Source organism: Cyrtonyx montezumae, unplaced genomic scaffold (assembly GCF_038088225.1).
Source record: "Cyrtonyx montezumae isolate F1298 unplaced genomic scaffold, pur_monq_1.0 scaffold_8, whole genome shotgun sequence".
NCBI lineage: Eukaryota > Metazoa > Chordata > Aves > Galliformes > Odontophoridae > Cyrtonyx > Cyrtonyx montezumae.
The window spans coordinates 100,208,489-100,224,932 of NW_027072089.1; the positions used below are offsets into that span (position 1 = coordinate 100,208,489).

General features: G+C 38.8%; 1 protein-coding gene across 2 annotated transcripts in view; it reads left to right on the plus strand.

Moving 5' to 3' along the window:
* The window catches only part of GLB1 (galactosidase beta 1), a 43,767-nt gene that overhangs the window by 20,390 nt on the left and 6,933 nt on the right, over positions 1–16,444 (plus strand). For both annotated transcript variants that reach the window (XM_065753376.1, XM_065753377.1), the window contains 10 exons: positions 645–739; positions 1,491–1,671; positions 2,261–2,319; positions 3,173–3,294; positions 3,397–3,437; positions 3,900–4,012; positions 7,316–7,390; positions 12,092–12,181; positions 13,818–13,931; positions 14,540–14,671. In XM_065753376.1, coding sequence (XP_065609448.1) covers positions 645–739; positions 1,491–1,671; positions 2,261–2,319; positions 3,173–3,294; positions 3,397–3,437; positions 3,900–4,012; positions 7,316–7,390; positions 12,092–12,181; positions 13,818–13,931; positions 14,540–14,671 — 1,022 coding nt within the window. The remainder of the gene's footprint in view (positions 1–644; positions 740–1,490; positions 1,672–2,260; positions 2,320–3,172; positions 3,295–3,396; positions 3,438–3,899; positions 4,013–7,315; positions 7,391–12,091; positions 12,182–13,817; positions 13,932–14,539; positions 14,672–16,444) is intronic.

A 16,444-nucleotide genomic window follows, 5' to 3' on the forward strand; every position in this document is an offset into this window, starting at 1 on the left:
TGAGAGATTCATTGAAGTCTCTCTGGTGATTTTTCTGAATTCATCAATATTTAATGTGTTATTTAGTGAACTGTAGTGGAAGCTGACATTTTTGAATGAATGTAAGAACACTTTAGTTCATTAAATGCTGTTCTGTTATTTTGTTTTGCTTCTAGAAATTTATATTTATTTATATTTATCTATTTTACCTCATGTATGGGAACTGTTGAATCATGGCCTGAACCACTGATTGATCACCTGAGGTGAGCACTGAGTCAGCTGCAGGAGCACAGGTGAAGGCAATGCACCTGTGTGACCAGAAGGGATGGAGTCTGGCTCCACCTCTCCCAGACCCCATTTGAGAGCTGACCACCACTAGGGAAGGATCTCTTGTTGGAGATCCCTCCTGTGTGGAGTTCTATGCGAGCCTTGACCTTTGGTGACAGGTGAGCCCTTCCTTATTTACTGGTTGTCTGTATACCATCTGGATCCAAAAATGTACTCTCCCATCTTCATTATACTGTTCGGGTACTATTCATTCAGGGTGTTTACCCTATATCACCCTACACTTGGTAAAAACTACGCATACAGTAAAACAAACAACAACAACAAATACATAAAAAAGCAGGGAAGTTGTGAACCATTTATATTTTTTTGTATCACAGATTACCTGACAGCAGTGGAGAAATGGATGGGGGTCCTTTTGCCAAAGATGAAGCCTCACCTCTATCAAAATGGAGGTCCAATCATCATGGTGCAGGTAACTTTCTGAAAAGCAAATGAGCACAAGCAGAGTGGGTACATATGTTGTTCTTGTGGGTACTCTGTGAGTGTTCACACGTACGAGAAGTTTCTTAACAGCTTAAGGTAGCTGGAAGATTCAGTGGAGTCCCTTATCCTAAAGAGCTGAAGATACTGTCTGCAGAATTCAGAGTGCTCCATCAAAGTTCTTCCCCACAACTATGGAAAACAGTAGAGCAAAGTTGAGGAGTTTTTTTAGATCTGAGGCTTATGCCAATTTTCACGTAAAGCCAAAATACATTATGGTTACCTGAACTCTCCTGGTAGGAGAGTTTGTTCATATTGGAGCAAGAGCAGTATGAAGTAAGCCTGAAACCTTTATTCAGAAGAGCTTCAAAATTTAGACTTTTTACTTCTTAGCACTGACTTGAGCTGTAGGTGTTTCAGGATACAGTGTTGTACATTCTTGGTATGTATTTTCTCTTAAACTACTAGATATGTAGGAGTGCTTGTTCAGTTTTCTTAGTATTTGACTGTAGTGAAAGCTCTGTGTTGCTTATTTTAATCTCACAGTGATTGCTGCAGCATGTGATACAGGTGAGAAGGAGGCCTTGAAGCGTTCCCTTCTGTTATTCTTCACGTGTGGAATTTAAATGGCATTTTCAGTATTATTGTCAAAGGAAAAAGAGTTGGATTTAAACTTTCAATTCTTGGTGTTAGATGCAAACTGGAGTTGGCCACTGCTTTACTGACTTGCTTTTACTGTACAGGTGGAGAATGAGTATGGGAGCTACTTTGCTTGTGACTATGACTATCTGCGTTCCCTTCTGAAGATCTTTCGCCAGCATCTTGGGGATGAGGCGGTGCTGTTCACAACTGATGGTGCAAGCCAGTTTCATTTGAGATGTGGAGCTCTTCAGGGTCTTTATGCGACAGTAGACTTTGCCCCAGGTTGGAGACAGCTGTTTGTTACAAAAAATACAAGTGCACACTGCTACAATTTGCTGTGATATAGGGCTGAAGAATGATCAAACAACCATAGTGTGCTCAGAGAGCCTTCATTTGAGGGACGAGGAAAGTTGATGCTGTGGGCATCCATATAATGCACAGATTTGGCAAAATTGGCTTAGGGCATGAGCAACAAATTCAAAGATAGAACTTTCCAATTTTTTTTTTTTGGCTTCTTATATATGTTATTGTCTTTACAGTCAAGTGTTTAGCCTCAGTAGGAATTCAGTTTTTATAAATAGATTGAATTTAAGGTTTTTGGTGCCAGGATGTCATTCCTGAGAAGAGCTGGGTTTTCAGTGAATGTACCTCAGAAACAGATGTGCATGCATCCATACGTGTTTGCATTCATGTATGTGTTTTAAATGAGTTCTGCACTAGACTGAAGCTTATCGATTCCTATGCTTTTCCAAAGTAAGTTTCTTGTCTATAATTTTACTGGGTGTTGGAAGGGAGGTAAGACGCTTACTTCAGTAACATGAAAACAGAGAAAGTCATGGATGTTGCAATTCAATTTTAATTCTATTTATAGGTGGCAACGTCACAGCAGCATTTTTAGCTCAAAGGAGCAGTGAACCTGCAGGCCCTTTGGTATGTCTTTTCGTTTGTGTTCTTATTCCTAGTCTTAGTGGTTAACAACAGAGGAGTTGACAACAGTGGGCAGTTTCTTAGGAATGTTTACAAAGATGTCATTTCACATCAGTCAGAAGCGCTGAACAGAGGAGCTTCAGTGTGTGTTTGTCAAATCCACACTAAGTGTTCTGCAAATATTCTTTTGGTCTCAGGAGATACTGATTTTTCAGTATTTTTCCTTGTTAAGATAAATGTTTACATAGCAGCGGAAACAGTTGTATGGTTAGATGTGTTAGTCATGTATGTGTGTGGGTGGAAGTTAAAAACAAATTTAAAAGGGCAGGTTGAATGTTGCTTCCTGTTTTTGGCTACTCTAGAGTTTCTACACAACCTATAATGGGATGTGAGATTGCTGGAAGCCATTTTGGCAAAGAGAAAAGGCCCTTTAAGGGCACTGTTTCTGTGCTGTAAAATCATTTGGGATGCTGTTTGAGTGTTTGAAAGATTTATTTTTTCCACTGTGTCTACTATAATCTACAAACATTACTCTGCAGAGAATATATTGTTTCATCATTTATTTTTATGGCAACTATCTGAAACATTCAGTTTGACAGATTCTCAGGAAATCTGTGTTCTTTGGTGCTTTAAGCAATGATTTTCAAAGTGCACGTACAAAATTATTGGAATGATAGTTTAGTTTCTTTGAGTCACCTACTAAAAAGGACCAACTTAAATGTATACTCTGTATTTACAAAAATTTAAAAACAGTTAAAATTACTCAAGGTTCCTTTTTTCCTTCTCTCTTACAGATTTAGTAATCTAAATCGTGTCGGACTCTTGTCTGTTCCTATTTTACCCTTTTTCCTTTCAGGTTAATTCTGAGTTTTATACTGGATGGCTGGATCACTGGGGGCACCGTCATGCTGTTGTACCCTCACAAACTATAGCTAAAACACTTAATGAAATCCTGGCACGTGGTGCTAACGTTAACCTGTAAGTGTGTGTTCAGTAAAGGGTAATCTGGGGTGGTATTTTTTCCCCGTTTCATCAAGTCCTGATTAAAGTGGATGGCTTTCTTGTTTTGATTTGTTTTAGGTACATGTTTATAGGTGGAACCAACTTTGCCTATTGGAATGGTAAGAAATTACTTAAGATTAATCTTATGAAAAAGTGGAACTGCTTATGTGTTTAAATAGTAACATGTTCTGTAACAGTGTAAGCTATGCCTGCCTTCACAGGGCTAAAGATGACTGCGTTAGAAGTTCTCTGGCTATTGCCAGCAAATTCTGCTAAACTCACTTGGTATTTACTTATGCAAAGGGTACTTTTACTTTACTCAGTACTGTGAAACAGTTGAAATGTTTGCTTCAATATTTCTGAAGGCATTCACAAAGCAGTGTGAGCTCAAAAGGGTGCTGTTCTCCATAGTGAATATGTTCTCAATATTAAATCCCAAACACCAAAGTATACATTGATTCTAAAAGTACACAGTCTGGATGTGTTTGGAGAGAAATTCTGGAAGGTAATCCCTTTAGGGGAGAGTAAAACACAACTCTTTCACCATTTTTATTGATATTATTTCTTTTCCTGACTTCTAGGTGCTAATATGCCTTATATGTCACAGCCCACTAGTTATGACTATGACGCTCCACTAAGCGAAGCAGGGGATCTCACTGAAAAATATTTTGCCTTGCGGGAGGTCATTGGAATGGTGAGTGTCCCTAGTACTCTTTAGAATGGTTCTTCGAAACATCCCGGGTCTGCAAACTCTCTTGCTCTTGTGTTGGTTAGTGTTTTCTGCAGAGAAAAGAAGTGAATTACAACAAGGTCACTAGGCCAAACCAATCCCTTGTTAAAAAGGAGTTGCACCTCTCTGTTTTTTCCTTCTGTTCCGAAGACTCCCTCCTTACTTTCACAGCAGGTACAGTTGCTGATGTGACACTGAGATAATTCAGCTCTGCTTTTTTGCTGGGTTTGTTTTCTTTCAATGTGTAATTTCTGTAAGCTGAATTGGCTCAGTGGATTGGCAGAGGACTTTTCCCTTGCAGCAGTGATCAGGCACTCAGTTGGCTCAAGCTGGTTACTTGCTGTCAGCCTGATAGCACTGCAACTTTATGCTTTGGCTGTCTGTCTCTAGTGCTTTATGTTGTACTTCGGGGTCTTGTGAGAGGGAGCGTGACTATCCAAGAGAACTCATCTTGCTTTAGTGATGCCACAAGCTGTAGATCATGGGTGGGACCAACTTCGCCTTTGCTGTAAAATGCTGTGAAGTGAATAGTATCTCTACAAACTGAAGTGTGAATATGGAACCTGTGTTTGAATTTTGAGTAGACTTGCATTGAAGGCCATTCAGACAAGGCTCAATGTCGAAGTCCCTAGGAATCTTGAAGTTCATATTCTCTTCTCTCCTTATTGCATGTCAAAACATTCCTATTCATTAGGAGACGCTCTTTGGTTAGAGTAGGTCTCCTGAAATTATATCATCTCTAGAGTAAAGCATGCCTCTATCTCCCCTCTTGTAGAAGGCCTGGTATAGAGTATTTTCTTCCATTTCTCCACTGTTCCTAAGCTTTGCATTAATAGGATCATTTTGATAGTCTTACAAGGGGATCCTTCAGGCTTGATACAGCTTTTTCTCAAGAGAAAAATTCCCAAACTTCCTGTTTTTGAGTTATTTTTCTTCAAGGCAAGATCTCTATCAGAAACATAAGTAGTGTGATAAGATCTGCAGTGTTCAATGTAAGATAAGGTGTGTTGGGTCACTGTACCACTTTTCTGGTGTGGTTTGTTTCTTTCTCACCTTCCATATCCATAGGATCTTGGTGAAGTCTTCTATGGCTTCCCACTGTTTAATAAGGTATCTGCTCAGTGCATGTTGAGCTGATGTTGATGAAAGAAAGAAAATAAAGTTGCCCATGACTAACGACTGCATTCAAAACATGATCTGTGCTACAAGGCATCTCATTTTAATCTTTACTCTTAAGCAGTTGGTTCAGTTAATAAATGTAATAAAGAGGACAGTTTTGGTCAAAAAGTTCTTTTGATTCCTGATTGTTTTCTCACTTTGAGCTGAAACTTGCTACTTCCAATTTCTTTTATTGTGTGAATGTAGTTTTTTGTTTCGTTTTGGTGTGGTGTCGGTGTTGTTGTTGACTTTTAAGACTGTTTTGATTATTTTGAAATACAAAGACATAAACCATTTACCAGTAATATCAGTTAGGTTTTAATTAATTTTTAGTTGAGTTTGACATGGAGACATTAGGAATTATACTGCTACTTGTTTTAAAAACAGACTAACTAAACAAGCAAAAAGTCGTCTTGGTACAGAGGACAGCTTTTGAGCGTTAGTTTTATGCTGCATATTTATAGCATTTTAAGGCCAACAAATCATGTTTTATGCAAAGACTTCCAAGTTAAAATCAAAATCCCAAAGGAGAACGTCCTTTAAATGAATGAAAGAATAGGCTGGAAAAGTGGACACAAAGCAAGGAACAGCTAATGGGAAGAAAGAGAGAGAGATGGTATGGGAAGAAGGTAAGAAGGTTGTAGGCTCAGAAAGGAGGGGGTACTATAGTGTGTGGCAGAGAGCTGTTGTCTAGATTTACCTCTTTTCAAAGGCGTCCAAGAAAATGATGGACCTCTCTCTAGGATGGTTGTTAGTAATTGGTTATTGCTGGAATTGTAGGGCAATAAATAAGCAGAAATCACCTGGTAAGGGTGTCATGTTTCCCTGCAACAGATAGGCAGCTGTGTATAGTGAGAGTTGCTCATGAGTTTGCGGAGCTGTTTAGAGAGGCTTTGGTTTCTGTGGCTGTGGGTTTGCAAGCTTCAGGTCTCCTTGAATTTTTTATTTTATTTTTTAATAACCACTTCCACATTTATTTCTGCATTAGTTTCCCACTGGGTTAGCATGCTGAAAACAGCTCAGTAAGTGCCTGACAGTGCCTGACTGGGGAGGGAAGATAGGAATACTGACTAAAGGAAGGTGGACTATGGCTGCTGCCTAGGCTGCTGTGAAGCTTTGCATCTTGGAAGGCTGATGGAGACACCAGAACCAGAGACTAGAGGAGGAGAGCAGGGCCCTGGTGCATGTAAGGTGGATGTGTTCAGGTGGGGTGAGAAGTAGTAAACTCGGTGAGCTGATGCTCATCTGTGTGTGAATCAGTGCCAGGACTCCAGCAGCACAGAGGGCATGTGCTGCTTGGGGTGGAGGCTATTGCAATTTGCTGTGACCTCTGAGGGCCCATATCAAGTAGAACAGTGGAACTGTGATAAAGTGTCTGTGCCTTATGTGGCTCGTCAGGAGTAAGCTGTTAAGCTATTAAGACTCTCCTTATCTAAATTTTTTCACAGCCTCTTTTTTCTGTTTGCTGTAAGTTCCTAGGGATTAGGGGGTGCCCAACAGCCTGGTAGCAGATAGCAAAGTTATTTTCCACTGGCTCTAAGGCTTTCACAAGTTATTTCTGAAAGAAACCAGCCAAGGAAGTAATGAATTAGCAGGCACGCATACACATGCATGATATGGAGTATTAATAACAATGAAAAGAAAAACATATGAGGATAATAATTCCCAAACGGCAGTACTGGTGAAGAAGAGTGGGAGGTTCAGATGGAAATACTTCCCTACAGACTTGGAGAAACGTTAACTCAGGCTCCACCGACTGAAGGATAACTCCAGGTGACAGAGACGGCAATGCACACTATAGCCACAGGAGGGCACCAAGAGCGCTGTGATTCTTTGACAGCTCCTTAGTTTGCTGTCTTTTATTTTTATTCTTCATATTGTTACCTCGAGTTGAGTATTTGCAAAAAAACTATGCTTACTGCAAGAGATCCAATTGGATGCTCGTTTTAAAAGCCTCTCTCTGAGACTGGCTTTGGGTGTAGCACAGTGGGATTATCTACTTTCATCAAAATTCTACTTCCATAAGCTGTGATGTGAAAAGCAAGAATTCAGTTAAGACGTGTTTGTATTTAAGTTTCATGTGTTCTTCTTTCCTCCTTCTCTTTCTAGTATAACCAGTTACCAGAAGGTCTTATCCCTCCAACAACATCCAAATTCGCATATGGGAAGGTTCGCTTGCAGAAGGTAAACTAACATCTGTGATACACTGAGTGCATCTTTTTGTAATGCTGCTTGTTGGCTTTATTTTTTTTCTCAAAAAAAAAAAGTGTTTGAAAGTGTCATGACAGCCACTACATATTATACAAAATAGGGAGGAAAACCTCAAAAGCAAACTTTCAGGAAGGGTAGGACGAAGCTTGGAAATTAGAAACTGTGCTCTGGCTGGAAAATGATAAATACAAGTTATCTGGATATAAAAAATGATTTTCTTACAATATGCCATTTGTGCATGAAATTTTACTAAACTAAAATACATTCTTAGCACAAGAGTCTTAGTTGTCTGGGAACTGCTGTATAAGTATTGCAGTAGGAGAAATGCTAGCGTAAGAAATATGTTTCTATATCTGGTGATGCCACTGGTAGTAAAGGAACAGGTGGTGTATCTGTATCTTTTAGTTAAGTAATTCAGGTTCTTGTAGATTTAAGTGGAACACTTAGTGAACTTGAAAGTCTTGTCATTATAGTTTCTTACAAGATCTGTAAAAATCTGTAATTAATGAAATAATTTAGCTTCTTGCTGAAGGAAAAGTTTGCAGAACTCAACCTCATCATGTTGTCTTTGACAGCAGATGTGACTGATCAGCACAGGAATAACTGGGATTTGTCCATAGAGCCATCATTGATGATCAGTGACAGTTTTGTGAAATATGGTTGATAACTTGTTTCCTGCCTTGAGTGTAGAGTATGGTGGGGATGAAAGAGACAAACAGGTATGAGCTTGTCTCTATTCAGTGTGCTGCTCACAGTCAATTTGTTTGTAGGAAGAAGATTACTGCTGTAAATACCGTAATTCATAACAGTTCAGTTTGTTTTGTATGCTTAATTTGGCAGCCACTATTCTAGTCTGCAATTTCTCTGATCTGTTATGTGCTGCAGCTGAAGTCTTGGAAAATTTGGTAGTGATAAGGCTTTGTAGAGATTTTCAAGTCATCCCACTCAAGTGGTAGGCAGGGATCAGTTCTTTGTAAAAGTGACACAATGAATTTGTCACAGATTTATATCGTTTTCAGCAATCTCTGGGTATCTTCAGACCTTTAAGTTCAGGGTTGCCATATGAGGTTTCACTGAACTGGTTACATTTGGTAGTGACTAATTTTATACTGTTATCTGTACACCCACCACTTCTGCTGCTGTAGTGAATTGCAGGCACTCAGAAACCTTGCAGTCAGATTTTGTCTCTGCTCTTTACCACAGTTTTACACCTTTCAGGTAGGGCAGTAAAGTTTCATGGGAATTATGAGTTTTCTCTTTCCTGCCTTGAAAGCTGCAGAGCATCTGGGTCAGAAACCTGTCTTACAGATGTGAGGTCTGGGCAAATGACTAAACTGGCTTAAGTACCACAGCTTTGACCTGACCATCACACTGCACACCCTGTTCCTTCACCTTCTACCTCCAACACTTCCTGTTTGTTTGAGGAGGTGAGTTTTATTCTGTATCCAGCAGTTCTAGAAAGCAAGATGGCATTTCTAAACTGACAGGTGTGAGGTTCCAGTTGTCTATACATATATTGCCATCTTTACTGAAAGCCTCTAGAATTGTTTCCTGGTAAGAAAGTTGTTTTTGCTCCGCAAACCTGCGGTGTAACTTCAGCTGCTTGCTGTTTACTCCTCTGCTTGGTTAAACTGCAACACAGGCAAAGTCACAAATCACAGAGGGCTTGTATTGTTCCTGCCAAAGCTGTCCATTCCTGTTGCAATAAGGTTCAGTGCCCCTTGTCTGGAGAAACCTGAGCGTGTTTGGGTGACTTGTCAGAGAGGACGTGTTGGAAGTAATGTTACATAGCACTGATAATCAAGGAGTTGGACTCGATGATTCTTGGGGGTCCCTTCCTACTCAGAATATTTTATGATTCTTATAGTAGTAGTTTTCCCAGCTGAATCAATTTGACAATACTGTAAGAAGTATTGTGTGAAAACTGCACTGTGCAGTTGGAGTTCAGCAGTTAGTGGTTTATGCTGAACATCAAATCCACTCCTGTGAACCAATGCCTGTGACCCTTTTTCCAGAAAGGAGCAGGGAACAGAGGCTCCAGAGTATTTTCAGTAGATGCATGATGTACTCTATAGAGGCTCATGTAATTTAGAGAGCAGGTTACCCTCCCACAAGATATTCTGGGGCAGTTCAGTACTATCAGCAGCTCTTTACCTCTACTTGAAGTGGAGAGGTCTTTGTACTACTACTACTTTTTATATGTTTAGCCTTTTTATATAACTTAGCCTAACCGGAAGGAAACAATAAGACATCCACCCATCCATCTGCTGTTCCCTTATCAGGCAAGTGTTCGTTTGAGCTACTGAAGATTTTAAAGAATCTTTCTAGAGGGCAAAGAATGGAGAGGATCTATTAAAAAATAGACTTAGGGATGCTGACATTGCTATGGAAGAGGACAGGAGAGCAGACAATGAGGAAGTAGCTCATTGCAGTGACAGAGAAGTGTTGATAGTAGGGGATGTAGACAGGCAGAGGTAGAATAGCAATAGGTGGGCTCAATAACTGTGAGCAAGAAGGCAGAGTTTAAGACCCAGAACATGGGAAATGTTTTCTGCAGGTGCAAATAAATGTCTTCCTGTCCACAATATATCTGGTGGTCTTGAAAGCTTGAGAACAGGTGGTAGTTTCTGGTTGCCACTTGGGGGCCTTAAAGAGTGCTTGGTCACAAGGAAGTGCCTGCCCCAGTACTGAGGCCTGTAGACTTGTAGACCTTCTAGTTGTGCTTGCTTCTTGGGCTGTGAAGAGCTTAAGTAATAGCTACAAATATGGTAGCAAGCAAGCTGAGAGGTTTGAGTTAGGGATGGAATTTGGGGTGCAAATAGTTTAAGCAGGCAGGATGCTGCCAGGTAGTTGATACTGCTCCTGTTGCAGCTGTTTGCACCTGAAACAGCTGCAACAGGAGCAGTATCAACAATGTTTGTTCTTTCACCTGGGTTTTGAAAGCTTGCTCTGGAGTGTTGCTATTATTTTTTAGTCATTTGTTGGTTGGGTTTTTCTTGTTGTGTTTTTTTTTCCTTTTCAGATTATTTTTAGAAGTCTTGACCAAGTTCCAAGTTTGTAATTTTTAAATTTACTATTTCTGTTGTATAGTGATTTTCTGCTAAGTAGTAATCAGTTGGAACCTGCAGCAAAAGCAGATGTGGATATTTTTTTTGTGCATACCACTTAAGAGCGATAAGCTTAATAAAAGGTTGTGAATAAATGAGTTTCTACAAACCTAGTGCATTAGGTCAAACTCACGTTTCACTTATATGTAGAACAGAAGCCCCCTTGATAGCATAAGCTTAGAAGAACATCAGACACTTTTACAGGCTAATTCTCAGTACAGAAAGTTCCAAAGGAGCACTTATTGCCTATTAGTAGGCCATTCAATTGACCACGTGGTACCTAATACCACTTATTTTTGTTTTTAACTTTGTTGTCCACCTGTAGCCTAGGCTATTAATGCTCATACATTTGTTCTTTATTTCTATATATCTATTATTGTCTATGCAGAGTTGTTCATTGCTTACTTCAAAGCTGTTTTACAAGATTCAGTGGTTTAATTTACTGTGGCCTACTGGATCCTGCAGTATAGTTTGGGGAATTTTACTCTTTGAAAGCTTTTGTCATCTTAAGTAAAGTTCTTAAGATGAAAACATGGGAGAAAGCCACTTTCATGAGAAATTTGGAAGCCATCATTTGACAGGCAGCCTTTTGCCATTATGAAGGTGTTTAGCTGTGGACTGCTGAGGAGCACCCAACCTCCAGGTAGTGAAAGTGTTACCTTTTGTGTGCTTACGGTCTCCTCTTGCTCTCTTGTTTTTCAAAAGTTCTTTTCAAAAGTTCAACATAGTTCTATGTCTACATACTGATGAAATGCTTGCAGATACATAGGGGATTCATGATTATTTCTGTCACATATAGAAGGATTTTTAACAAAATAGTGTATATTTATAAATTTCATTATTTCAGCAGTTTCTTTTCACATATGCTGTGCAAAAAATTAATATATCCATTATTTAAGTAGCCTAAGAAATTTGTATTGCTGTGAGTCTGCATAGGGATTTTTTTTTACTGTAAATGTCTGAATTAAAAAAAAAAGCTGTTATTTTTGGTATTTTGAAAGCAAATCTGCATTTGGGAAGTACTGTGAATGCCTGGTGAGTAATTACTGTAACAGAGACAGTACTTCTGGTGAAACAGACTGAGATTTTTACATTAACAGTATAAATGCTATTGACTTTTTGAGCCTGTAAAATATTATGTGTGTTGGTAATCTTGAGTAACGTCAGATTTGTAATTGATTTTCAGATTGCATTATAGATGAGCAGAAAACTTTTATAAGCACAGATTTAAGTTGTAGGTGACAACAAAAGGCAATTTCATTGTGCTATGTACCTTCCTTATTCATCAAGGTAGTAAAGCATATGACTAGCCTGTACTTTGCTGCTAGTCTCCTTAAAATCAGTCTGCCTATTTATATGTGACGGTAAGTTACAAACTTAACCTTTCTAAAACCAAGAATAAATATCATAAATTCAGCTTGGATAACAATTGATGGAACCAAATTACATTCAAATTACATGATATCTCTTTGCTTTTCCTTTGAGCAGATTCAGCCAGCTGGCAGTGTGTCTGGATATGCAAGCTGTTGCATTTACACTGAATTTTACTGCTTTTTCTATGCTGCAGGTGGGCACTGTGGTGGAGGTTCTTGACAAGCTGTCACCTTCTGGACCAGTGAAAAGCACTTACCCATTAACCTTTGTTCACCTAAAGCAGGTAAGGATTCCTCCATTAAGCATTTTGCAATCATTTTGATAAGTTGATTTGAACAACTGTCCGTTGTATGACTGCTCTTATGTCCAGTGTATTGCACCTTATTTCAGCACAGGAAGCAATAGTGCTGGAAAGGTGTTCAGGATTTTTTTTATAGGAGACCTTTCCATATTGGACAGTTCTATTATTTTGTACCCAAGGATTTTTCTTTTCATGAGTGTAGGTGTATATGCTGTATGTATTTCTTTCCTTTAAACTGGTATGAGTATGTGAGCAATGGCTGAAACACTGCTTTTTCATGAAGGTCAGGGAGCCTGGAGTCAGGAGTGCAATCCATTTGACACTTTTTGTGGGCCTTCTACCCATTTTTAGTCCTTTTCTTTTACTAAATGGTGGTTCAAGAGAAGATGTGGTGCAGGAGAAACATCTTGAGTTGCAACTCACTGCCCAGGGCATTCACCTTACTGTCTGATAAGAAAAATGCATAACTTTGTTTTGCTATAGCTTCTGTTGACTCTCCCTCTCCCTCTGTTGTTTTTTTCTCTCTCTGCATCAGTTTCCCTGTCAGTTGTGGTGGCTTCAATATCTTCCCTCACAGTGGAAGATCTTTCCCTTGCTGCTGAGTGATGATGTATTTCCATTAACAATATATGCTCCTTTCTGTGCTGAATTTAACAGAGACTGGAACGTGGGTGCTAATTGGCTCCAGATGCATTTCAGGAGGGGCCTGGGATATTTTCTAAGGCCTTAATCAAGTAAGGATTTAAAACTCAAACTTTTCCTTTCTGAGACACTAACGGAGAGGTGCGAGAGAAATTACAGTTGGTAGTACGTTGTAGCAGAATGTAACTTCTAGTTGGCCTTTGTTTTATCCTCTGCCCTTTCCACCTTTGAACTCTGTTTAGGAAAACTCCTGAGAGGGTGTTCACTGGAGACTGGAGCTGTGTAGTATCTTCCCGCATCTTCTTTTCAGTTTTCTGGGCACCCTGTTATAAATGTAATGCAAATGCCATAATGATAGAGGACTGGAAATGGTTAACTCTCTTCTTCCTGCTGTCTTCTAATTCAAGTCTCAAAGATAAATGATTTTGTGGCTGCTGACAATGCATCTTTTTGTTTGTTTTTAATTTGTTGCACTTTGTGATGAGAAAAAAAGATCAAGTGACTGTGACTTTGTTTGCTGATGGTAAACTTAGTGAAAAATATTCTGAAATGTTCTTGATACTTTGTATAGTAGATTATATTGACCTGATGAATGTGTTGGTTGACGAAGTACACTTTGTCATATGAAATCAGTTATGGAAGGATTATTCATTTATTTTCATTGGATTATAATGAAAGAATTATACTGTTAGTCATTAATGGTTTTGTTTTATTGAGGGAATACATTTGTAGCTAGGGCTGCTGTCTATAAATTAACTGATGAACAATTAAAATGGAAACTGCAATTTACACACATAATTTAAAGGTCAAAGTGATCTTCTAATCTGAAGCTGGAATCTCTTTCTGGAGTGAATGAAAGTTTTATGCTTCAGTGTGAGTACGTGATCAGGAATGTGGGATATTTCTACTGCATGACCAGAATTGAAGCTAGAGAATAATTTGGTTGATTAATCTGGGGATTTTTTTCTTTTCTTAGTATTTTGGGTTTGTGCTGTACAGAACAAAGCTTCCAAAAAACTGCACGGAGCCGGCGCAACTGAGTTCACCTTTAAACGGAGTCCGTGATCGTGCCTATGTCTCTGTAGATGGGGTAAACGTTGTTTGCTGGTGTCCATTACTGCTATGATTGGCCCTTGTGAAATACATGAACACAATCTGCCTTTTTCCCTTTTCTTCAGCTTACCAAAACAACTTCATTTAATAATATCATCCAGTAAAATGAAGGAAATATACAGATGATTTGTATTTTGATTCCTGATGTGTGAACAGGAATAAATAAAGCTAAATATTGATGTGAGCTTAACAGGGGCACAGATCATCTCTTAATCTCTGATACAACATTTTTTTCAGTTACTAGATTAATTTTTTATGAATCAAGTATAACAAAAGCTGCTAGAATTCAAATATTGATTTGGTTAGTTGATTATCTCTTTCAATTAGTTTAGTTCAGTTGGATGAATGTGACTGATGTGATTTGTACACCTCAATGATGTACTGAAATGTGAATATTGGCATACCAGATTTTGGAGTGCGTGTTTGTGTGTGCTGACATGTAAGTGAAGGAAAGGAAACTTTTTTTTTTCAACTTTCATTTGTTTCTTTCCTTTACCTCTTTATTTTATTCGTGTAAATTGAAGAGAGACGTGGCAGTGTTTAGTTGGTTCAATGATTTTCTTCTTTTTGGTATAATTCATATAGATTCAGCAAGGAGTCCTTGAAAGGGACAAGTCACTAATGATAAATATAACTGGAAGTGCTGGAGCAAATCTGGACATCTTAGTAGAAAATATGGGCAGAGTCAACTTTGGAAAATTCAATAATGACTTCAAGGTAAGGAAAAATCTAAAGATGTGCGAAGCTGTTTGGTTAAACTCAAAAATAAGTTGGAAATCTTTCTAGTCTTGATCACACTTGAGGCTTGTGAATCCTGAGATTGTATTTGTGTGTGCAACGTACACCGTTGTGTATTTTTCTGTCATATTTCCATTTGTCAGTAGTGTACTCTTGCAACATTTTCAGTGCAGCAATGAGAGGCTGTCTTGAAAGCACTTCACTGTGCTACATTGCCAGTTTAGATTTGGACTTATTTTTGTAGAGATAATCATCAGAAAGCTTCCACTCTCAAAGCCATGCTATGCTTTGGAACTGTCAACTCCTGCCATTAGCAGCAATACTACCGAAGAAACACTGGGAAAGGCAGAGGGCGAAAAGGAAAGTTGTCTGTTTTGGAGTTAAGGAGTACCACAGTGCTGTGTGATATTTCTGTAGAGAAAGGCAAGGGAGAGAAGTGTTGTAGAGCCCAGTCTGATGTGTTTCTGCAGTGTTCATGGCATGCTGTTTTATTTTCTTTTTTGATATTAGTAGACTATAAATAGTATCAGAGTAATGACAGAAAGCTTTACGGTTGAGAATTGCAGGCCCCAAACTGCATGAATCTATTGTAAATTGCCCCTAGACTTGGCCTAAATTGGTTTGGCAATGTTCTTTTAGAAAATTGGTAAAGTGTTTGGCCATACAAATCAATAACTGTTTGGTGACTGTGGTTCCCTTTGGTACTGCAGGTTACACCAGGTTAATTGGAGAAAGCCCGTTTCCTCTCAGTCTAAATTCTGTCTGTGAGTGAGACTGAAACATGACCAATGTGTATCTTGGTTAGTTTGGATGCAACAGCAGGAGAAATATAAACGTTACGGGAACAAAGATGTATGCTGAACAGTACCATTTGGTTATCAGCCGAAAGCATGTATGCTGTGAGGAAGCAGGAAGAGTGTATAAATCTTGTTTTGTTGATGAGATTCGAAACTCAGATTGAGTTTGGGCCTGTTACAAAATCCAGTTTAATAATAAAACAGAATGGGAAGAGCCTTGTGAGATCACTAGCAGGCAGAATCAGCTGTTATTACGCCTGTGTTTTACTACCATGAGGAAGATGGACCTGTTTGTATTGGTAAAGAAGAATGTATTGGTTATGGTTAAGCAGCACAGAAGATCTGAAGCTTGAGTTTGATTTAAAGGAAACTAGTTCACCGGTTATCTTAAGTGTGTTGTGGTGGGGATTTCTAAGTCTATCTCCAGTTATTCCAAGACTCTAGTCAGATCAAAGCAATCTATATTTTAAGATGTATAAAAATCTCTGAATTAAAAATATCAACATCTGAGCATTTTCTGTGCTTGTGACATACAGTTTCAGAGAGTAGCATCGGTTCTAATACTGTCATTTCAAGGCTCCTTAATCTTCTTCTGATTGGCAAGAGGGTATCTAGTTCCCCAGTGTTCTGCTTTCATCTAGAGGCAGCAGAAATGTTGTGCTAATTTATTTAGTAACAGACCAGGTGATAAGAAAATTTATGTACTTGTTGCTAACCTACAGTAATAGAATAAAGGGTTAGAGACTGGAGTAGGGAGGTGCTCAGTGCTGCTGTGGTTAAGCTGAAATTCACACTTATACCAGGGTTTCAACTTTTCAAAGATAAAGTGAGAGCGAACATACTAGATGTCCACTGTGAGAATAAACCTCTAAAAGCACAGTCCTTTCAAACAGAAGAAGTAGATATTATCAGTGTAGCTTTGGAAAATGTGAGTTGCTGATTCCCAGTCTTATTC